The 24,582-nt window shown below is 38.0% G+C and overlaps 1 protein-coding gene across 1 annotated transcript in view; it reads left to right on the top strand.

Annotated features, from left to right (window-relative positions):
* The window catches only part of brinp2 (bone morphogenetic protein/retinoic acid inducible neural-specific 2), a 238,572-nt gene that overhangs the window by 143,838 nt on the left and 70,152 nt on the right, over positions 1-24,582 (top strand). Inside the window, exons 4-5 of the mRNA XM_031744820.2 lie at positions 928-1,109; positions 11,908-12,013. Of these exons, the coding sequence (XP_031600680.1) occupies positions 928-1,109; positions 11,908-12,013 (288 nt within the window). The remainder of the gene's footprint in view (positions 1-927; positions 1,110-11,907; positions 12,014-24,582) is intronic.

The raw sequence follows: 24,582 nt of genomic DNA, 5'->3' as shown, positions 1-24,582 counted from the left end.
GTTATAGTTGTGACATTGCACTTTGCAATAGAAACTCAAATGAAAAGGTGGCGGTAAATATAAACACCCTGCGCTTCCCAAATAACTGAACACCCATGAATTTCAAATCAGAGTTAGTCTCTCTGTGTTTCTCTGAATGGCTTTAAAGCCTCTTGGTGCTCATCCATAAATAATGGTGTGCTTTGTTGAAGACCAAGAAAGTGTGGCTTTTCTAAGACTTAGGCAAAACTTATGCTTAGCAAGACACTTTTGGAGTGGCGGCTTTGCTAAAGATCGCACTTAAGCTCCCATTCAGATTCAATTTAGGGAGGTTGGGAATAAAGTGTTCCCTGTAGTGCCCGGTAATTGAACTTATCACTCTGAAAGTTTTTGAGAAATTACAGTAAGAGCTGTCTGCAATTTATTTGGACATTACACGGGCAAATAAAAAGGTGTTTGGTGCATTTACAGTAAGAGAACCCTGCCTCATGTGATTTGTTAAAAAGTTTCCCACATCAGTAGCTACTGGCATTGCTGAGAATTTCTTGCTCACACTTTATATTACTTACATGTTTTAGCTTGCACAAGATAAATGCCACGTTCGCCTTTCATATTTTCAAACTATTGGTGTCTGGGGAAGGAATACAACCTCCTCTCTTGCCTGTGTCCAATTTTAGTGGCAATGGTTCTGTTGCTGCCAATCCAAATGATACAGTATCTGCACCACAGCAGACAAACCGCAAAACCGCAGCGAGATGCTGAAGGCCTTTCCAAAGAAATGTCAAAGTCAAAGATTGTCACTCCAGTTCTTCCAAATATAACTTACGCGCTCTTCTTCATTTGGCTTTTTATCCACGTTAAAGAGGATTCAGAAAGAAACAAATGATTTTCTCAATGAAAACTGTTCATCACAGAGTGCTCTATAAAATAATTATCATCGATCCACAGGAGAAGAGTCTCTGACCATTTTCCTGGACAAGCAGAAGCTGAATAAGAAGTCCGAAGGCAACAGCAACAGCTCAGTAGTGTCTTTGGAGCTGCTCCATCAGCTGGCCGCTTCCTACTTCACAGATCGAGAGAGCACCCTGAGGCGACTGCACCACCTCCAGATTGCCACCTCTGCTATTAAGGTACTGCTCGCATTCACAAAGCAAATGCACCTGGAGCACATGTTCAGATGTATAGTCTTTGATTTACTAAGAAATTAGTTTTCAGTATAAACCATGTATATGCAAATGTGTGTTTCTGAGTGTTTGCAATTCTCTAGATTCAAAAACAATTACAGAAAAAAAAAAAGACACACAAATTAACACTCCTATAAAACTGTCCCTTTAAAATGCATTGCTCCATGCCCCACCTAAAACAAATGGCTCTAACAAGCAATCTTTTTTAAAGCATACTTTCAAGGTGCGTCGTTGCTCAAAAGCTGGCAAGAGATGAAAGCAAGTGCACAACATTTTTCAAATGTAGCAAGCTGGTTTAAAAGGACAGTGCATGTGCTATAACCCACAGAGGCATCAGAGCATGGCAAATGTCAAGTTTCTCCAAAGTCCCGATGTGAAAAGCAGCAGATTCTCTTCCATCTGGCCCAGGTTACGGGCTTCAGTGTGGGTGTATGCATCTGGATCACACAAGGGTTAAAAAGACAAATATCATCAGTTTTTTTCAAATAGAGCTGTTTGATTTCAGCAACGAAGTGGCTGCGACTGTCAAACTTGAAGCGATTTTAACACACTCTTACAGCCAGGTTCATTTTATTTACCTGCACACTCAACACTTGATGTGGTGAGTCGTCACTTAGCCAAAATCCACCTCCGGGCTTGTGCAAGCTTTTTAATTGCGACGAGGCGCAGTTTTGTTGAAAACACACTCAAAAACACAGTCAAATAAATCCTATTATCTCCTCTCTGCCTGGTTTTACCTTCCCAAATCCCCTCCCTTCCAGACTGGAAGCAAAGCTTAACCGAGCAATACATTTTTCACATCAGAACAAATCTGTTGGCTTTCACTTGATGACAGCAGGTGTGTGGGTGGGTGGACCGTGCCTTCATGCTTTAACTTAAATATAAAATCTGATTGAAATGAGTAATTGCAAAGTGTCAGCCTTGTGCGTACCTTATGCGAGGTGGCTCCTTTCCAAGCACAGTCGCCGAAAACAAGGCATGCAGAGGTGAGATTGGCTCTCAGACCTTTTTTGGCTGCCAACAGTCTCTTTAAAACAGACCCTGAAGTACTTGATTGCTCTCCCAAAAAGCCTTGAATGGTTGTGCACAAGAACCGGGCAACACAAAGGACTCCTGGACTTATTGCAAATAGCTTTTACTGGGAGAGAGAAAAGTTTGATTAGTATGAGGGCATGAAATGGAATTTTAATGAATGAGAAAAGTTTGTTTAGCTAAAGGGAATCTCAGTGAAAGCAGCATCAAAACAAACTTCCCTACAATGCAGGGTTGGTCAAAAAAAAAAAAAAGATAACCTCTGCGTGCCTACAGCTTTTATGTTTATTGACACGGTTTATCCCAGCAAACCGTCGCTTTAGTACGTGAGCAAAATCAAAACAAAGGAATTTTCTTGCTTACTTAAGTATGCAAAGTATGAGCGCTGCATCTCACCATTGCAGAAAAGGCTGCTAAGCTTGAATTAATTATGAACTGAAATCTTTGCTCAGCGTGATCCGTTTGTGTCTGCTGGGGGAGGCTAATGAGTGACTGGTGCACTGAAACAATCCGTCAGCTTCTGCAAAGAAGTCCACAATGGCAGATAAATAAATTAGTAGCGACCATTTAGATCTGTTTTCCACATCAGTTAGTCTGCATTCAATCCATCCAGTGATATTCTGAGAAGAACACGTTCAGAACCCAACTGCTTCTCATGTATATTGAACTGCATTCCTACAGTCACGTATACACGTATACAGCCAGCTTACTGTATTTGGTCTGATTCAACAAAATCAATAATTATTGAAGTTTAAGAAGAATCACTATGTCATCAAATATTTGCCAAGTGGTATTATTAAAGTAAAAACAAAGTTTGAGCTCTATCTCTGAAATCAGGTCCTTAGTTGCCATGTTGCCTCTCTGCCCTGCTTTTGTAAAAGAGAGTGTGAGTGCTCTAATCCAAGTGTTAACGACCAAATGGACATCAGCTAAAAATATAGTGGTTTAATTTGAGTGATGTAAGTAGGTCATAGTGGTGGCAACCTCTGTGGCTGAAAAATAAGTCAGCATGGGAGTGCTAAACTGTAGTTTCTCTAATGGCAACTTGAAGCTGACTCCCATCAATATTAACTCTTTGGATGGGACTCAGGGATCCAGGCCCACCCAGTAAAGTCTCAGTAAAGTAAGTTACACTAATTCATACAATTTGCCCATATCGATTCAATTAAATATATATTTATTGAATTCATTATTATTTGATCAACAGTAGTTCTGCAGCAATCGTTATGATCAGCATGACAAAGAATGACACTGAGTGGATGGGCCTGTGCAGGTCAGACTCTGGGAAGTACCTGTCATGTCATGAAACTAAAAAGAGGTCGTTTTAAAGTACGACCCTACTCGTAATTGCAAAACACAAACACTGCCTCCGCCACCTAAGATTTTTGAATATTTTGAAATAGCAAAGTGACTTGAGCTGAATGTCCCCTTGTCAAAGCTGGTTGCCCGTCCAGTTCATAGGGTTTGTTGTCAATCATGACTCCCATGAAGAATTGTTGAAGTCTTGTAAAAAAAAAAAAGAAAAGCTAAATTATTAGCTAAATTGTCCCTTCATAGCAATTATACAGAGTTGAACTTATTTCTTAAGTTTTTTGTCAAGGTTTAAAGTTAATATTGTGACTGTTATTATTGACAGGTGTACTGAAACAGGCAACTATTTGATAAATAACATGGCTTCCTAATATGGTCACTTCTGGCTCAAGTAGAACAATGTAGCAGTCGGCAAAATGCTAATGTTGAGGGTTTCAAATGTGAAACCAGAGACCAGTATGTGACGTAATGGTGGCTGTACTGTATCTATCTGTTGGGAGTGTGTAAGCATTCAGTTTGAAAGTACAGCCCACTATACCCAGTTTGGTGTATGCAGTAATATTCTGAGAGCTGAGTTAAGTTTAGTTGTACATAATTCCACAAAGGCAAAGCTTCAAAAAATGTTATACTTAAAAACTTTTGATCATAACTCTTTAAAACAGCTATTAGATTAGTGTTCCTGGGTGTGTGAGGTAATAGACACAGAAAGTCAAGAAGTGTTCTAAAATGCTTGAGTAACACCCACTGTCAGCTGCAGTGGGCACACCACTGACTCTCCAGACTCTTTCAAAAAGTACAAAGCCCACCCCACGGCCAACCTCGGAGAGTTCAGCTTTTTTTGTGAGAGGGAAAGCACTGGGATGGGGTAACATTAAAATTGGAAGAGCTAGATGCAACAGCTCAACATAAGAGGAGACCAGTGTGGCCCTGAAGGTATACCAGTGAAGAAACAAACCAAGCTCAAAAGACTCCAGCTGACAGGAAAACTCGACTAAAACTACATTTGAAATGCTGCTGATCTCATGGAAAAGATGGAAATGTAAATTTTACTGTCAGACAAGCCCATATAAAAACTGTATAATGTAACTGTTTTTCATAAACAGGCTAAACTGTTCAACTTGAATGCCTTTCTCTAAACGTCCACGATGTAATTACTTTCTTGAAGTTACACATAAAAATAAGCTTCAAATAAACCCGGCTTATTGGGCAATAAAAGTGTGTTAAACCTAGTTTAGCCACTACAGCTGCTTCTTTCTTTTCCTTTAGACTGATACTAGCAGGAAATGCAGCAAGAAAATAGATTTTTTTTCTAAAGGAGAGTACCAGTGTAACAAGACCCAAAATAGAAACTGAAGTGCCATCTTGAATATATAGCAAGGATGTTGTTGCTTCATGGCTTTGTGCTCTGCATGAAACAAGAATCAAGATTATTGCATCCTAACACGACCTGACAGTAAGCGGAGTCATTGTCAAGGTGTTAGCTATTTTGTCAAAAGTTTATTGCTTGAATTATTAACCAACATTTGATGTGATTAACTCAAAAGAAATCAGAATAGTAAGGAATAAGCAAGCATATAATATAGCACATTTTGACACACTGAAAATTTTAAATTGGGATTTAAATATTGGCTAGCTGTACCCCGATAGATGCGCAACAACACTCCTGTAAGCAGTTCTGAAAAGGCAAGCTCATGTGACTTAGAGACTTAGAGACTTAGAGAGCTTTTTATTGTCATTGTGCAGTTTCTTGCAAAGCGAAATTGGGTAGCTGGACCACAAAGGTGCTAAAGTAAGAAAAAGAGAAACCAATATACATTGAAGGTGGAAAATAAATAAATAAATAAATAGAATAAAATAAAAAGCAGTGTATATATATACATGTGTGAGTGGAACTATATACGTGGTGTATGTGTGGGAAACATTGAAACAGACTGGGACCAAAATAATTGCACTTGAGCCAAAAATATTGCATAGAACATGGAAAGACTGAGATATTGCACATAGATGATCAACAGCAGTGTCAGGGTGGATGTGTTGGGGAAGTCTTTACACACTCTTAGTTTCCATTAATAGTTCTGACAGCCCACGGGAAGAAGCTGTTCTTTAGTCTGTTGGTTTTGCACCTGATGGATCTGAGCCTTTTTCCAGAGGGCAGGATGTTGAAGAGGTGGTGGTTCGGATGGAGGTGGTCCTTTATAATTGCCCTGGCTCTGGAGAGACATCTTGAGCTGGCAAATGTGGCATGTAAATGAAATGCTACTTTCAGTCTGATATAGTCGTGTTGCTGTGAAAAGGAATGAGTAATAAATGATGGCAGCCTGTCATTTATTTAAGAAATATCACTGTATTAGTGTTATGTAACCGTTTACCTTCACTCAGTCAAACTCCAGGCATGGAAACACGATTTTAGCGAAGAAGGGAGTGAGTCAGCTTCTGAATGATAACCCGCCCTGCAGTGGGAAGACCAGGTAGCCATGGTAATACCAGATCTAAAGCTAAAGCTTCAAACAGTTTGGAAATGATAGCCACAGTCACAGAGAAGAGTTAATCTGTTTTGTTTGTTTCGTGTAAACTGTGTGGGAACACAGAAATAGCGCCTTTTCCGCTGGAGTCGGAAAACACAGAAGATTCACCGATCAAAAGCACACATAACAAGTGAGGCTGAAAGTTTGCTAAAGAAAAACAGGTTACAGTGCCTTTAGAGTTTGTTGGCTAAAACTTAGCTCACATTTTCATCAAAAGACTGAAAACTAAACAAGCTGTCAAAACAAAAACGAATATAGAGTGTTGCGCATATAGATAAAAAAAAATCTGCAGTAGGTATTCATCTTCATGAAAATTCAGAATTTAACTTTGCATTCAAGTGAAAATCATCTAAAAAAGTATAAACACACATACCAACTAGTTTACCTGCTGATAAGGGACTAGAGCAGCTTTTCTTCTAGACTGACAGGCAACTTCAAACAGCCAGTGTTTTTGCACACCTGCCTACACACACACATGTACAAACACAACAAACACAGAGTCTCCCACTTGGAGAAGAGCATCCTTTACATATGTGCTAAATGAGGCTCTCTGAATGGCATTCGGGCCACCTGCCGAGCCATGTTCTGCCACATCCACTCATCACCCAAAAGGGAACAACACTGAGTGGGATGTACTTGACCTGTGCGCATACAGGCCCTTGGGTTCCTTGTCTCTGCAGCTGAGAGTAGGAGGTAGGAGCCACATGCATTGCCTCTATCTGTAGCAGTAAAGGAGAAGAAACTCAGTCACACGTTCAGTTTAAGCTACACTTCTGTAAGCCAAAATAAACAAATAAATAAATAAATCCTCTGTAGCGTATGTGTGAAATCTGCTGTTTGGAAAGGTAGGGGAACTGGCTCTGTTGACGCAAGTGAAAGCATGGTATTTTTACCACACTGTCAGCAAGAGCCAAGATCGGCAGGGGAAGTGCACAGTGAAACCCCAGTCCTAAATAAAAGCTCATCACAACGCATTACGCAAGAAGGAACGCACCGACATACACTGACAGAGATCTGAAAGTGATCTAAAGCACAAACACCACACCTACAATGACTTTAAACTCCAATAATTCTTGGAGGTGTACAAACTAGATTTGGTGATGCCATATAATAGGAAAAATGACTTTTTAGTCCTCTAGCTCATATGTGATGGAACAAGCCAGCTTCACATTGATAAAAACATGAACAAGGCACTGTTGTATATTTAGGAATTATTCTAGAGACTTTTAATAACTAATAATGACTAATTAGGGCTGTTAAAACATCCAGAGATCAAGCAGTACTAATGTTCTTCTATCCAAGTGTTCTCAGGTTTTCACTGCATCCATTACTTTGAGGTAACTTCAAATAAGATTAAGATGCAGGGCACGTCTGCAAGGTAGGGACACGAATGGTATCAATGCAAAACCTGCATAAATATATATTTCACTCCAAACAAATGTGCACTTAATAAGAAAGCTGAAAAGTATTTGATGTAAAATAAAACCTGTGTTTTTGTGAATCAATAAAGAGGTTAAAGGTACACAAGAGTATAAACAGCAGTTTGTTAGATCATCAGCCATAATAAGCTGAGTGAAACAAACAGCAATGCATTACTTGATCTCACAAAATCCATACAAAACTTTCTAGGATCATAGGAAAACACACACTACTCTGCTATGTTTGAACAATGCATGTTATTGAGTAAACACAAAAGACAAAGTGGTCTAGTTTGAATGATCCACTCACTGAAGGGCTCTTGGGAGTTTGAAACAAAAGCAGAGGCAGGGTGGCAGCTCTCAGGTGGGTTATTATTGAAGTTCCTCACAGGAGTTACAAAAACGCCTGGTGTGTATTCACTGCAACACAGCTGAGAGCTCTGATGCATTTATCATTTCGACAGACAGAGAGCACAATTTATGTAGACCTTAAGGAAATAAATCATGATAATAAAAATCGTTGTAGATAATTTGAAAAAAGATGTATGAAATTGTTACATTATAGTGATAATTGTGCAGTCAGTTTTGAGTATTAAACTGTCACTCTCCATGGGCTAGAAAAGTGGCTAAAACCTTTAGTGTTCTTCGTGAAGAACAAAGATTAAACTTAATGCTTCTTACACAATCTGTAGTACATGTTTGAATTTGTTTATTGCTACAAAAAAACTTACCGAGCTGTATTGATTTCTCAGTTCCTTCTGCATTCAAACATGGCATGAAAAATGAAAAACTTTCAAAGTTTTTGCACTAAATTGTGTTGGTATCAATACAACATATGCACTTTAAAGTTTGGGAGATTTAAAAATACAATAATCTACTTCTGTTTTCAGCAGGTTTTCATATTTTGAACAGATACAGTTCAGTCAGTGCTGTCTTCTTTTACTAACAGTAGCTTGCTGGCATGAGACATGTTTAGTGTACGCCTGTAAATGGTAGCTATAAAAAAATACCTTGCACTGCAATCCTTTAAAATTGATCAAGAGTTGACACATTGAAATGTGAAAAAAATGTGAAACAGACAGTTTCAGTTTCACAAAATATAAATGACAAAAATATAAAAACTAACAAACTGTTAAACTGGGTCCACAGTGGAACAATTTGGCAGTATTTTCTTGCCTACTGGCAAGAATGTGACCTCTTGACTGTGCTACAGCTGGAAATTCCAAATTATGAACTAAATTATTTAGAAATACCTGCTCTAACTTCTCTTCTTAAGCTAAGCTGCTCCATCTTTAGTCTCGCACTTTATTTTTTATATTTATTATATGAATTTTCCTCAGTGTGGTAGTTGTGGTTCTGTGAGTCATGCTGTGTTTGCTGTCTCCACTTCCTTTGTTGAGATTGAGGGTCACAAAGAACCCCACTAAGCAGCGTGTATTCCTTTATATTCCTGCTGGGTGTAGTAAAGTGTTTTATTGGGATAACACAAGTGATGGATTTTTTTTTTTAGTGTACATAAAAGAGAAAATTATAGTAGGTGAAGTACAAGAGAAAGACCCGCTAATAATTAGCAAGGTCCAAAAATAAAGGACGGTCCAAAAAGAAAAACCCCGGGGATCCACTTTGAAACTAGAACGAGTTAACAAAGAACTCACCCAGCAGGTGGAAGTACACAGACTGGCAGCTCGATAAAGGCAACGCAGGACTACAGTATGTATATACAAAGAATAGAACTTAACAAAGATGAGGCAGTGTGGGACTAAAATATCACACAGGAAGAAGAATGATGTCATCAAAATGAAAGAGGAAGTGAAAACAAAGAGACTAACACAAAAAAGGGGAAATGCCATCCATCCATCCATCCATCCATCCATCCATCCATCCATCCATCCATCCACTTTCTTAACCACTTATCCAAATCCAATTCAGAATCATTTGTTGGCTAAAAGATTCAGAGGATAACCTCGAAAATACAACAAATAAAAGGAAAAACATGCACTGTTTGGTTATTACTATATTTCTCTAATTCAAAAGCCAAATATCTGCAAAATAGTTGTCCTACCCTGATCATTTTTGTACCTTTTCATAACCACTGTGCACATTCTGCAGGCTTTTAATTTTAACTGCATGCAATTTATAAAAAAATACAAACTGCTTTGGTTTTGTGGAATCACATAATTTATCCGACTTCGCAGAGTTTGAGCGCACCCTATGAGGTAGAGAAAAACCCAAGGGATTATGTTACACAGCCAATTCCAAAACGTGAATGAGATGCAACAGGTTTCTTTTGGTTTCTTTTTAAGGCAGGGATTATCAGTGGCACGTGTGGCTGAAACAACATCCCCAAACAGCCCCGTCCTCCTTCACTAATCTTTCCTTGTTGCTTGCCTTTATCTGTAGCTTATCTTTGACTTCATCTCAGCAGTGTCTGTTTTTTTTAGTTGGTTATTTGAGTGATGTTTGAGATGTGTATCTCCTGTAGCGCCTTCAAGGGTAACTTCTATTTCTTTTGATATTAGATGCAATCTTAATGCAAGGCAGAGTGTGAAGATGTAAGGCACAGGGCTGTGTTAAGGACAGCAAATTTGCACAGGCTACCTCATTTGCCAAATAGCCTGATTTAGCTGCAGAATGATTTTGCCAGAGGACATGTCAATATTCTTATGTTCTATTTTGAACAACTGCTCGGGAAAATGAACTGTGTGCAATATCTGCACTATAATGTTTGCTTGATTTTTTTTTTACAGTATTTTCTTTTCTTTCTTGTGTCTTATCCCTTTGTTCCATCTTTTTTCTGTTTACACTCATTGCTCTGTGTGCACCTTTTTTCTTCACCCTCTGTTCATGTCACAAGAACAATATTGTCAACATATCATAATTTCCATTACATCTCTATTCAGTTTCAATTGATATATTTTTAAAAACTAAATTGTACTATTACAATTTACTTTTTTTGCATCTTGTAAGGAAGAAATTTTCAGTTCAGTTCCCTCTGATTGTTGCACTGGTACTCCAGTGCAGCTAGCCAGCTTTGTATTGTATGATCACTTGTCATCATCACTTGCAATCAACAAGTCCCTATAATATTTTTGTTCAGTGATGATGTTGTATATTCATACAATTAGAACCTCTATCTGCACAATACCTGTACTTTGATGCTGCTAGCATTTTAAAGAAACCTTTAAATCAAATACAATACACACTGGAGAGTATTTCTTTATCTACCTGTTAAATAAGCGATTTTTAAAAATGATGTTTGCATCAGTAATAGCTGTCTTTATTGTCCCGACAGAGTGTAAGGCTGTACGAAGTGGTGCATAAAGATAATATAAAAAAGGAAGAGCATGATTCTTGATTCTTAATTTCTTGTAGTATAGCAAAAGTATCTTATGTTGGAAGGTGATGGCAGCATTTGGTTTATGAATGGCCATTTTACAGCCTCCGAATAAGTCGGGTGGAGAAGGTGGGGCGCTACCAGTGCCTTGTATTTAAACAGCTCCAAGGTTTACTTAAAATTACAGTTCTTCCATGTTATCTCTTGAGTGTTTTGCTGCTGTAACAGATGCAGCATTATCATTGGTCACACTTAAACATTACAGCTCTCTAAAGCCTGCTGCCTTGAATCTTATTAAGGGAAATGTGTTTCACAGTTATTCTAAAGCCAAGATAAATTATATGTTTTTATTTATTTTTAACTTGTGAATAGAAATATGTTTTTAAACCCTAATAATAAGAGATACTACATGGTAAATATTCTTAAATACATACCACAAAGTATCTAAAACTAATAATGAAGTCAATTTATAGACATAATGTTAAATTTGTGGGGTTTGGGCAAAGCGATCATGTCTGTGACGCTGTGATAAAAACATGGGCTCAAACAAATCAGCAGATTATATGAACATTTTAAGTAAGATGCATTTGCAATAATTCAATGGAACAACAAATATCATGATTTCTGCTAATAGGAATAATGATAGTCATAAAAGTAACAATAACATCTTAGTGTAATATTTAAGAAATTTGCAGATTTTGAGTATTTAAGAACACTAACATGTAAAAGTGGTCATTACCATGCTTATTGCCTCTACTACAAACTGCTGCTTAAAGCCATTTAACAGCCTACCTTTCAATATTTGATTTTGTGACTCCTTCACAAGTATCTGCATCTGTTCACTTCTCACTTTTCTTCACATACTTTCCACCATTCTTTGAAGAAAGCCCTCACGTTGCACACAGCTGTGTCTGCAGGTGTATGAGTGAAGCCAAAGATGGTGACAGTTTCTCTGCTGTCAGAGGGCTCTGCCACATCCAGTATTCTGCCTGCCTTCACACACTTCACCTGCTACAGCTGTGTACATGACTGCCAGAAAGAGAAACAAACAGCTACCTCATCCATTGATTAGTGGATGAGGTAGCTGTTGAAGTAAACAGAGCTATCCCTCCTCTATTTCCTAGGTAACCGAAACAAGGACAGGCCCTCTCGGCTGCAGTAACTACGACAGCTTGGATTCAGTTAGCTCGGTGTTGGTGCACAGCCCGGAAAATAAGATCCACCTAAAGGGTAAGGCTCACAACACTCAAACACACACACGCACACACACACACACACACACACACACTCACACACACACACACACACACACACACACACACACACACACACACACACACACACACATATTTCCCCATATACTGTGTTTTAAATTCATGGAAACACACAGCCTCTGCCCTGGAGGATCCACTGATGGGATAAGTTTTTTTTTCTTTTCGTACATACACACTTGAACTCACACATTTCTGCCACCTCCATCCACCACCATGCCAAGCCTTTCGCCTCCAGTGTTGTAGTAGTTGGCCAGGATGACCCTTTACTTTACGCTGCAGTAGTTTATATGTCTGTTTCTGCCTCAGTGGCGCTCAGGCTCACAGAGAATCTGTTATCTTACCAAGGCTGTAGATGGAGCATGTCTGGCCACACTGACCTCAGCCTAACCTTTCCTTACCTGGAGCACTCAGTGCACAAGTAAAGCTGAAGTGTTAATGTGTAAAGTAAAACACCTGTTTGCTTATAATTATCACCAAATTATTAGTGAATATCATGACACTCATCCCTCTGTACTGGGAGTGTTTCCTTGTCAATCCTCATGCTAAAAATTAAGGGGGGTCATCAGCTGATGCAGCTCATCTGAGGGTTCTTAGGCTCTAAGATGATAAGGACATAAGGTTGCACTCTTTTTGGCTCCATCTGGCATCATGAACTTTCTCTGTTCAGGTTTTGTAAGTTTATGTTTATTAAAATATATTTTATTTAAGCTAAGGTCTTGTGTGAACATATGAAATGTGTAAATATGGTAAATTACTGTAGTTTCCATTGGTGATTAATAAAAAGTCACATTTATGCTGGTATTTTTTTTCCAGTAAACCGTCCTTTTTAGAGCTTTACATGATTAAAATAACCTGTCATGGATGTGTTGTTTAAGCTTTAAGGTTTTCCCCCTTTAATTTTATTAGCTTTTTGTCCCTAACCTTGCTTGTTGTCATCATCTTGCTGACTTATACTTACTTTTTTGAGTACTCTTACTTTTTAGGTTTTGAATGAACTGTTCTACACACCAGTTTGACTAAGTAATTCTTAACATCTCATCCAGTTAAATCAGTTTGGGGGCTGAACTAAGCATAGGTCTAGAGCTACATCAACTGTTGGGTGTAAATGCTGTTCTAAGGTCAGTACATCAGGGTATCAACTGCCATATTTACACTGCTTCTCTTGGTATTTAATGTTTTATCCAGATGCTAAAATGCTAAAAGCATCTATTGGACACCAGTACCACTTTTCATGTACAATTTTAAACAGTTTTGGTATTTTTATAACTGTAAGCATCCTGTGAAGGGTTTTAAATGTGTAATGATTGTGATCACACTTTAGTTAATGTCTGATAACCATGGTTTTTAGTTTGTGGTCAAACATCACTGTGACTAAGTACCACCTACATGTTACAGCTACAGAAGCTGCTCAGCTATGGAAAGCCATGTCATGGAATTCTCTGCAACTGTTTTTGTGTTGATATTAACACCAGGGGAGGTTTAAAATCTGCAGGTTGTGAGTCAGCAGAGCATTTTATGCACTGTGTGCCTCTGCAGTGACCCTACTCTGTAACTTTACATGGTCTGTGCTGTGGTTCCTAAACACTTCTACTTTGCAGTGGTAGCATTTACAGTTCAACATGTACTATGAAGTTACATGAACTGACTTGTTGTTGTGATTGTATTTTATTACAGAGTCACACTCAAATTCAGTGAGCTCTTTAGATTAATCCATTCATTCACAGACTGCATGGCTAGACACACGACTTTATACACCTGTAGCAATGCGACTGAAAACACCAGAGCATGAGGGGTGTTGGCCAGTACTTTTGGCTTCTTCTTTTCAGTCTTCTTTTTGTCTATATAGTGTTTGTAGCACAGTCACTTGGACTTGAGGAAAAAGGAGAATTAGGTCACTGAAGTCCAAAAACTAATTTTTTCTTGTGTGAATTCTTGTGCTATTATTTCATATCCAGAAGGTCAAAGTTCAGCTTATGGGTGTCATAATAATGTTCAACAAAAACACTTTCCTTGACATTATTCAACACCAAACATTTGGAACAGTGAAGGACACTGTAGTCATATTTCACATTTAGTATTCACTACATATATTTTTTGTGTCTGAACACACGTGGCTGTTGATTTCAGCTTGAGTGATTGTTGAAGAAAAACAACAGTAAGGTAGTAAGCAACTCCAGTCTTCTAGTTTTCTGCCAGAGATAACAGGATCAATATCTCATTCCTTTAATTAGGAAAAAGGAGTTAAGACAGCTGTTTACCATGAGAAAACAGTCTATTCAGGAAGTCAGACATGTTTACTTGCAGTGTGATAACCTGGCCTTTGTAAATGTTTTGGTGCATTTGCTGGAGGCTGACAGATCTGAATATAATGATGCAGGATTTGTTTGCATGATTGTGTCTGATTTTTTAAAACTTCCATTAAGTCCAAGCTTTATACGTTTTAAATGCACAGTATGACAAATTATACATGAAGAACAATATGGGCAGAGACTCAGTGCATGTGCCAATATGTTTATACGTTGGAGGTTGCATCAACAATCACGTGACCTTTAAATTCCAATTGCTTTACTGCAGTGCAGTTTGCTGAAATAACTTTAGTCAGCATGCACAGGTCTGGAACAAATGTGAGCTTGAAAAAGTTTGTCCCTGAGCTCAAAAAGGCGGCATTACACAACATTTAGTGAACATGAATACATGACAAAAGGATTTTGCACTCTGATACTGCCATTTACATAGGCTGTCTATATGACACAAGTCCTAGATACAGTACAGTACACGTGACAATATAAAACCATAAACGACTTCCTTTCTTGCCTCCACTGCTACAAGGCTCAATTAGCAACACTTTTTTTGTGTGTGGAATGCAAATTGGTGCAGCATCGGTTTGCAGAGCAGAGTTTGTACAATTCTAACTAGCTTGAAAGCTGACGACCTTTATTCTTCTCAATTTTCTTAGGCAAGCTTTCTTTTAATTTCTTTAAGTAGCTCTCCAGGCTTCTTGACAGCCATTTCAAAATTCATCCTTGGATGCTGGCTTCATTTGATCTTTTTTCTGTAAAAGATCATGATCCCACACTGCTTCAAGATTCTTAAGGTCATAATAAAAAATAAAGCCAGATGGAATTGCATGGTGGATCACAATCTGGTGGTAGTTTTCTGCTAATTTCACTGTTTTTATCTAGATCTAGAGCCTCCATTGTGTATCAGAATAGACTGCAGACACACACTGTTGGACCTTTCACCCAAAACAGTCCCTACATATTGATGGGCAACAATTTAAACTAAAACTATCAAATTTGGATTCAATATTTTATAAACCCTGTTGCCACTAATTTTGAGTCTGTGCCTTACAAAAGATTAACAAGTGAAACTGAAAGGTCAGCAGAACCTCGAGACTCAAACACGTCTCAAGCTGTCTTCAAAACAGAAAAAGGAAACAAATAAAAGACAATGTGATACAGAAAATATTAATATTTATTCCAAGATTTGCATTACATGCAAATAATTACAGATATGTAAGAAAGACTAGGTTCTGCATTTTTAAGAGGGTTCAAGAGAGAAAGAGACATGAAGAGATATTACAGATAGAGATATTAATATTACAGAAAAAATACAATACAAATGCACATTAGAACACATAAAATGATATATCCATTAATAAAAGCAGAATCTTTTGATGAGCATCTAAAGAGTTCAGTCAGGTCAGGTAATTAAAAGGCATAGATTAGCATTTTATATAAATTTGACACAGATTCTCTATGGCAATTCTGTTTTTGCTTCAGACACATCAACCAGGATCAAAGGTGAGCAGACAAAGGATTCTTTCAATATGCATGTAGCTTATACTTGCAGGAAAGGCAGATAATACTGGAGGGGCTTTCTTTGATAGTGTTTTCCTTAAGCATACTACTCTCATTTTATGCACTCCTCTTTAATAATATAGCATGTCCCCTGCTGTTTCTCCTGACAGGGAAAGATAATTATCAAGGGAAAAGTGCCTGTTTAGGCTAACTGCCATTTTGTATGCACACGGAAATGAAATTGGTTAAATCACCCACCTATGAAGACTAAATTTGATGGTTAAGCAGACACATTTACTTATCTTTATGATGTCAGAACAAGTATTTCTTTGCAGTTAACTTTGGGTGAAAACAGTTTCAATTGTATTTGTGGAACTTGATCGACTACAGTGAAGTTTGTTAAACTGCAAACACTAGCATGATACTGCCTGGCCCATGCAGTAGTGGTCAACAGTTGCGTGTGCTATTGGACAACCATTATATGTAATGTGTCCCACTGTTGTGTACCACATATAGAATCTGAAAGTGTAATCAAGGGATGCTCACTGGCTTATCACTTGAAGGAGAAGTTGTAAACTAATGAGTACCTGGATTTGTTCTTATTTTTGACTCTTAATGAACTCTAATTTACGAAATAAGCATTATGTGGTATTATCTGCGACTAATGAACTACTAGCTAGCAGTACAACCTGCTACTAGAGGTTGAGCCTATTATAAACTCATTAGGAAAGTGTCATAGAGAAATGAGCCTGGGATCATTTCCCCATAGATTTCCATATCGTTGTATTTCTGGGCGAGTGTAGATGTTAGATATTTTTTAGGGCTAATCTCTGAAAGCTTCAAATCACTTAACTTCTGCATTGAAGCATTTGTTTATCCATATAAGAACATGCATCTGGTATGTTTTTCCTTGTGACACTGCAAGAAAATTGGTTGTTAATTATACAGATGATCTGAGAACATCAGCCTTATTATAATGTTTCATAATTATCTTACTCTGCCTCTCTTTTGCTTTAATGGCAGCAGCAGCACTCAACATACATGGAATCCACAAATTTGTCTAAACCTGATAACTCATGACTTGGTTCTCCATCTTCAAGTGCCCCATAAATGTTCAGTGTGGTTTAGATCAAGTGATCATGGAGGAAACTCACTGACAGTCAGAGCTCTTTGGTCTTCTTTGGTCTTTAAGTAGTTCTGTAGTAGTTTGGAAGTGTGTTTGGGCTTGTTATCGTAGTGTGGTCTGACTCTTTCTGTCCTTCTCCACAAAGATGCAAAGCAGAGGGTTGAACATTGTTTTTGTACAGTAAACAAAGCATGACATTTAGATCTTGTGATGGTGTGGTCATTTTTGGTCTGTCTGATTATGCACTGCATTCAACAACTCCAACCATCCCCCATTTGAGTCTTTCTCTCTAGTCAATGCTGACAAAGCACCACTTCTCTTGGAGTACCACTTTAACCTTTAACATTTCATCATAGTTCTGATGCCATGCCAAAGGCAATTGTGTTGCTGGGATTCAGTCAGTGTACATGTGCTTTTCAAGTGTGTCTTATCACCACTGGATAGGGCTGCGATGGTGCATTTAAAAAGTTTTTAAAAAGTTTGGAGTCATAGCAGAAACTCTGTCTAACATCTCATATTAGACAGTACAATATTGAGAGGTATTCCATAAATGTATAAATGAACTGTGGACGGTTGATACATGCAGATAGAAATGAACAGTGAAAATATTGTAAGCCAGTTGTAAACAAACTAGTTCTTAACGGCATAGTTTATTTTTAGTTTATTTTTGAATGATAAGGAAAAGGGTCTCAGGTAGTCATTAAGCTGCTTTGCCAATCATTTTTGAGCCTCTGAAAATGTGGAGGGCTATGTATAAAAACCAGTTAATGCAATGAAATGTTATATCACTTGAATTAAAGTTGAAAGTCTGGACTACAATTACCTCTTGAATGTTTGATTTAAAATGTTGTACAAAGGCAAAATTTTAAAACAAATCGTGTCATTGCTAAAACCTTGCTAAAAACAAACCCTTACTTATACATGAACAGCTAAATCTGTTGATTGTCACTAGGACGGGATCAGCGAAATTTAACCAAATGTAGAACAGAAATACAGGCAAGCAGTTTTTCTTAAATTGTAATGCTTATGTTGATACAAATAAATAGTTTGATATTATGTGCACAGAATAGTCAGTACATAATTCTCCTCTAAGAGAGGGCAAACTCACTTAAATTGTGGTAAGGACATGATATGGTCGAATTAGTCATGGTCAGTCCCTGGGAAGTCTTCTTCATGGCCACATTAAAACATTGGTTTTATATTGATTGTATCTCAGCTATTGAATTTCTCAAATGCAGCCTATCAATTCCATATAGTGATGTCACTGCTAAAAGTCTTCATTCTATTTACTAATGGTGTAATGCATGATGTGCCTGCTCTGGAAATTGAGAACCACAGCAATGAGCAAGAATAATTTTTACCAAAATTCCAGTCGGTTAGATTGATGGCATTCATTTCTTGCACTTCAGAACCTCTTGTCCCAAGAGGCCAGTTGATAAATATTATGGCATTCTGTTGAATGTGTTGCTGGCTTTTCTAGCACTAAGTAAAGTCAAGATTTAGGTATATAGTCTTTAATTACAGAAGAAACAGAATGAATGTTGCCTCTCTACGCAGGATGTATATCCCACAACATCCACTCCATTATAAAAGGATGAACCACTCTAACTACACAGCCTCTTTGAGTTTGAGGCCCTGCTGGATACATAAATCACTAAAGAACAAATAGGACAGAAACATTATGCTATGGTGATAAGGTAGCAGCTCAAAAGCTCTGTGCTGTATAATCTTCAGGCCAGAAGAAAACCTCTTTTTCTATTATTCTATTCCCCAACTGTTTCAGCATTCCACTCCCTGATCTCTGACTCTGATTGCATGCCTGTTTGCTTATATTTTGTATCTTTCGGCTGTGTGTGTGTGTGTGTGTGTGTGTGTGTGTGTGTGTGTGTCTTTGTGTGTGTGTTTCTATGCAATAAATTCAGCCTTCATTGATGCCAGCAGTGGCTACCCTTTTCTCATCAGTAACTGTTGATGAAAACAGCCTGACTTTAGTCTCAAATCAGAGTGTCGCTTTGAAGTGCAGCTGCAAAATCGTCATTATTTTTATTGAATGTTTTTGCCAGGTTTTCTGACTGCAAAATTAAACCTGCTAGGTTATTATTTGCACAGACACATTGTATATATGATGATGCATATTTGTGAGCAAGTGTGGGTGGTGTGCTTGAGTGTGAGTGGATCAACAGTACATCAAGAGTCAAAAAAAGTAAGTCTGATAACAATACATTTGACTGTGTGGGGAGATAGGGGACTCAAAATACAGAAACAAGTGCATAAGGGCTTTGGCAAGCTTTAGTTTATATAATCTTTTCTCACAAAACTAAGTAAAGCAACCCCGCTCTCGACACAATGCCCAGTGTGAGTGTATACATGAACTCACTGGGAAGAATTCTGTGGAGCTCAGACTTCACCCTGAGGCAAGTGTAGGTCTGGTGCTCGTCGAAAAAGGAACTCTGAGACTACAGATCCATGCCATTTATGTCATACCTCGCTGAAGTAGGGCAGCCTGGCTACTTTTACAAAATATTTATTAGGACCTGCAGTGATGCTGCTCTCTGGCAACATTTTGGAAAATAAGCAGCTTCCCAAATCCACAGGACTGACCGTCAAAAGGCTTCAGTCAGCCCCATACTGAAACCACTGAACGGTTTTAAAAACAAACTCAAAACACGTGATACAGAAAGACTGAATTTAAAACAAACACTTGGACGTTACTTTCTTAAGTAACCTTCTGCAAGTTACTGAGTTCTACAAATGCAGAGTTTGATACTACAAGAAATACAAGCAGTGAGGATGGATTTATTGGCTAATCAAATTAGAAAGAGAACACAAAATCATGTCGCTGTCAAACATTTCAAACAGGTATTTAAACATCCATCAGAGTTTACACTTTTCAGGCTTCCTTACTTACGCATACATTTTTAGCAGTTTTAGCTAGTGCCAAACATGCTTAATCATCATTTATTTGAATGGCAGGTTAATTGGATGAAGGACTGCCAGAGACAGATTGATGTGTTTTATAAAACAGAGTCCTTAAGGATGTTGGCAGTATTAAAGAATATATGGTGTCTATTGAGTTATACTGCATGTTTCAGAGATTTCACAGTGTGGGTTTTTGTATCATCAACCTTTAAGGTTTCTTAAATAAGAAGGATGTACAAAAGAGGATTGTAATCTTGGCTTGTGTCTGCTTCGACTTTCTATTTTACCAGGTTTGCCAATACAGAATTCCCCTTTATTTTTCTAAAGGATTCTATCAGTGCCATCATTAAACTGCATACAGCCTGCAACATACATACTCTAGTTCTCTGGACAGCAGCAACTTCCATGGTGCACTATTTTTGACTCTCTGCTCACTGTATAACCTTCCCAGGTGGCTCAATCAGTTTGTGCTGCAATGTGTTTATGGCATCCCAAAGGATGCCATAAACAAGGTGTCACTGCAGCTGAGCAGCCTAATTTTCTGTGTGTGTGTCAGCAAGTTCTCAATCATCATTCATTAAAAAAGCAGAATAAAATTAAATTAACAAATTTTTCCCTCAGTCATCCCCAGCCATCACTGTGGGAAAGTCAGGAAGAGGATGAGGTCATTTCCTTTGCGGCGATTCTCAAAATCTGCAGAACAGACCAATCCTTATCACTTCACGGTACCTAAAAAGGGATAACACATAGAGTCAAAGAAACACTGTGTTGAGACTAGATTACATTCAACCGAGCCATTATGTCTATATGGGCAATGTACAGGAGCAAATTAAGCAAGCAGCCATGTCCTGACGTTCTGAGGAAACAGAAAATATGTTTGTAGCTCACTGATTTTTCCACCTAGAAATTCCTCTTTAGGTTATCCTCAAGTTTCTTGAAAATAAAAGGTCCATAGTTGGTCGGTCGAGGCTCAGACTAGAAGCTACACTTCAAACTACCAGAGGATAGAGTTGACAAAATAGCATTTCAGGCAATCATTCTTCAAAAAAGAAATAACAGTGGAGAAGATACATCTAATCCAACTCAGTTCAGTTTTATTTCTATAGCACCATTTTGCAACAACAGTCATCTCAAGGTGTTTTATATGTAAGGTAAGACACGCCGCAAAATTAGTGAAAAAAAACTAAAATCTAATGAAACTTTATTAGCAGAGTCTTGGGTACAGAACCAAACTCAGATGTTGGAGTAGGAGGAAAAAGAAAGGAATAAAGATAATAAAGATAGAGAGATGAAAAACAGCAAGGTGAAAAACTAGAGGGCAGACAAAAGGAAAGGCATTCAATAGTGGCATATAATTGCACAGTAAGCAATGAGCGGAAAGTAGAGAAGTAGTACTCATGTGGGTCATGAGAGGTCCACCAACAGCCTGAGCCCATAGTATATGGTTCATGGTTCATGGTTCAGGGTCACATGCTATTCTGCTTTCAAAAACTCTAGGAACCACAAATAAGCCAGTACTCTGAGAGGAGAATGCTCTACCAGAATTATATGGCACAGTAACATCCTGACGATATGTTATGTCATGACCATTTAAGACATTGGGTGTGGTTGAACAGTGAAATGTACTCAGTAAGATTCTTAACTAAGTGAAATGACCCAGAAGTATGCAGGCGGCACTCATAATCAGAGCTCGCTGAATTCTATAAATACTAAGGTAAGGTGGTTCAGTGTCTCTTTTATTACTTCCTTTAGCAAAGGATGAACTGGACCATCTTCTATGAGAGGAAAAGAGGAACATTTGCGAAACTGATCAACAGTAACTGACAAAGTGGCACACATCATATAAATGTTAATTCATTTTTTCTTTTTCATGCCATAATTAAAATATTCGGAATTTTCAACAACAGTTTACTTCGGGTCAACTCGGATAAGCTCCAGGTACTTGGATAAGTGATGAATGGAGTGAAATATACAAATACAAATATTTGCAATGGATCATCTTGCAAGCAAGGAATAATGAAATAAGCGTCCATATTTTATTTATTTATTTTTAAAGAATATAATATTATATTTTTCACTGGTGGCTCTCCTTTATATGACCTGAATAAAACAACATGACATGGCAGGTAGATGCACATTTTGTAGTGCACTACCCGGAAAATGTAGTTTCACCACCTCGGACATCATATCTATTAAGGAATCTAGTGGAAGTGCAGTTTGCTTCTCTGAGCATTGAGCTTCTCTTTTCCCAGGTCCTTATGAGTTTTCACACATCTGTTCTTGACCTTGTGACATTTTCCATTGAGGTCAAGGAAAAATAACCAGGAAAATTAAATTTTTCAGCCACACATCTTTTCACTCCCATATTGAAAACATTTAGTATATTTCATTATCTAGAATATTTAAGAATTTTTCATTACAGAATAAATATGGTTTACATTTCAGCAAATAAAACACTTAATTTTGGTTAGAATTTAATCCAGTGGCAACTGAGACCATGAGGGGTCGTGATCAGGGGCCACTGTGATGTTTAGATTGAATTTTAATCTTTAAAATGTTTGGTTCAGGTTTTTCAGGTTAGGGAGAGATTTGGATTGTGGCCACTAAAAAAGGAAACCTTGTGAACATTTTTTTTTATTGGACATACGCACTGTCACTCGATGTTATTGTTAAGAAGGTGGGAGCCTGGCAAGGGGGGCACATTTATCTGCATGGCTTCATATAGCATGTACAAGTTTCTATAGTAGCACTGAATGTTAAAATCGTCTGTAAATAGCAAGGCTCATTGTCCACATGGGCAACATTTCTAATGGCACTGAGCTGATTAAAATACTACCCAAAGGCATTAAGCTGTAACAACAAGCTTTGTTACATTTTTGGCTAGAAAGAACAAAGCCCACTTTGTAAATTTACCAGACCTCGGCCTCTGTTCTGCACTGGCATGTGCACAATTGCCACTTTAGTCATCCTTTGAGACCTCCTGCAGGTCTTTTAGGGGTTCAACACACAGAAGTGATGCCAGAGAGTAAAAGCAGCCAGTTCATTTGCAGCCAGGATTTTACACTCAAAGGACTTTTGCATCAACCACTACCATTTTATGGCTTTGCTGTAACCTTGCCCCTATTTTCTGTTCTATTTCCACATTCCCCTGCAGATTGTATTTGTCTTATCTATTAACCAGCAACTATAAAGAGAATTATCTGTGGTTCTGTCCATAGGCTCTAAAGCATTCTAGCTTTTAACATTCCATCAATTCCAAGCCATGGTCATGGTGGTAACCTAACCTAAGCCCATACTGTGGAGGAAGGCATAAGAAAGGATTTTTGGAAAAAAAAAAAAAAGATTTTTTTTCTGTTATTACTTCTTTTGTTTTGTTTTGTTGTCAAGACGTGGCAGCTGATGACTCAGACCTCAGCAGGCTAAGAGGTCCCTTGGTCACAGCGTGACATTCTCCTTCTCCTGTGTCATTATGATAGATTATCATCATGATCTCCTAAATATAAGTTCATTTTAACATGGAATCAGTTTCTGACCCAATAATACCTGAATCACACCTTAATACATAGTCCAATTCAAACCTAAAAAATGATCTCTACAACTATTTTTGTTTGTTTGGAGTTTTTTTTCCAGTCTGATTAGGATCTTCATCATGGAAATAGTTGTATAACACAAATGTACCTGTAACATGATATCAGCTTGCCCCTTGTGCATCAAACTCTAAGTAGGTCCTTACTGTATTGGTAAGAAAAATGTTATAATAACAACACAAAGATGAAGCTGCAGGCCTCATTCTTTGGTCAGAAATGACACCATTGCCTGCTGACAGCTGCTGGGTAGCCTTCTGAGACAAACTCCAAGAAAACCTCTAACCGATCCCCTTCACAGCACCCCAAACAGGCCTTTAGAACTCTGTTGGAATTGCATCAATAGTGGGAGCAGGGCCTGGGGACAGATGCAGTATTACTCTTGTGAGCTCCTGCAGGGTGAGAGGTCTGTCAAGTGCCTCCCTCTGCTCAGGCCTAAGTCTGGGCAGTCACTGAAACAAATTCTCAGCACACCAGCTGTCACTATATAACACAGCATGCAAGTCATTTGCCAAATTTCTCATCAGCGGCTGACATTAAAGCTCTAAATGGCAGTCTCAAATGTAAAAGTTGTTTAAACAGAGAGCACAAGGTAAAAGGAAAGAGCCAAATGACACTTCATGCTTTGAAAAAGTACTCGCAACTCTGGAGACATTTTTCCCTTTTAAGTGAAACATCTATTAGATCTAACTCACTTGACAACAAGCCCTCATCTATTCCCAACCTTACTGCTCTGCCTTTTACATACATCCACATTGTTTGGCTTTTTTTTTTTTTAATTTACAACTTTTAACTTTTCAAAACAAACATGACAAAAAAGAAAGCATTTTCCTTCTTTTTTTAAAAACTTACAGCTACAAGACTGGGGTGGGAAATTTAAACTGGTATTATTCCAAATGTCTTCTAATTCAATGAGATTCTCCTTTTACCATGCATGCACTGCTCTTTTGAGAGCTCTATCCATAGATTTTCTGTGATATTCAGATTATGATGCTATGGGAGCTGTAAGAGAACCTTCAGCTCGATCCTTTTAAGGTGGACGAAAGTCAATTTTAAGATGAACAGTAAAATAAAGGAGCGCCACATCAGAGTCAAG

The sequence above is a fragment of the Oreochromis aureus genome, linkage group 18 (genome assembly GCF_013358895.1).
Source record: "Oreochromis aureus strain Israel breed Guangdong linkage group 18, ZZ_aureus, whole genome shotgun sequence".
Lineage (NCBI taxonomy): Eukaryota > Metazoa > Chordata > Actinopteri > Cichliformes > Cichlidae > Oreochromis > Oreochromis aureus.
The sequence above is the reverse complement of the archived record's forward strand: the minus strand, read 5'-3'. Positions and strand labels throughout refer to the sequence as shown.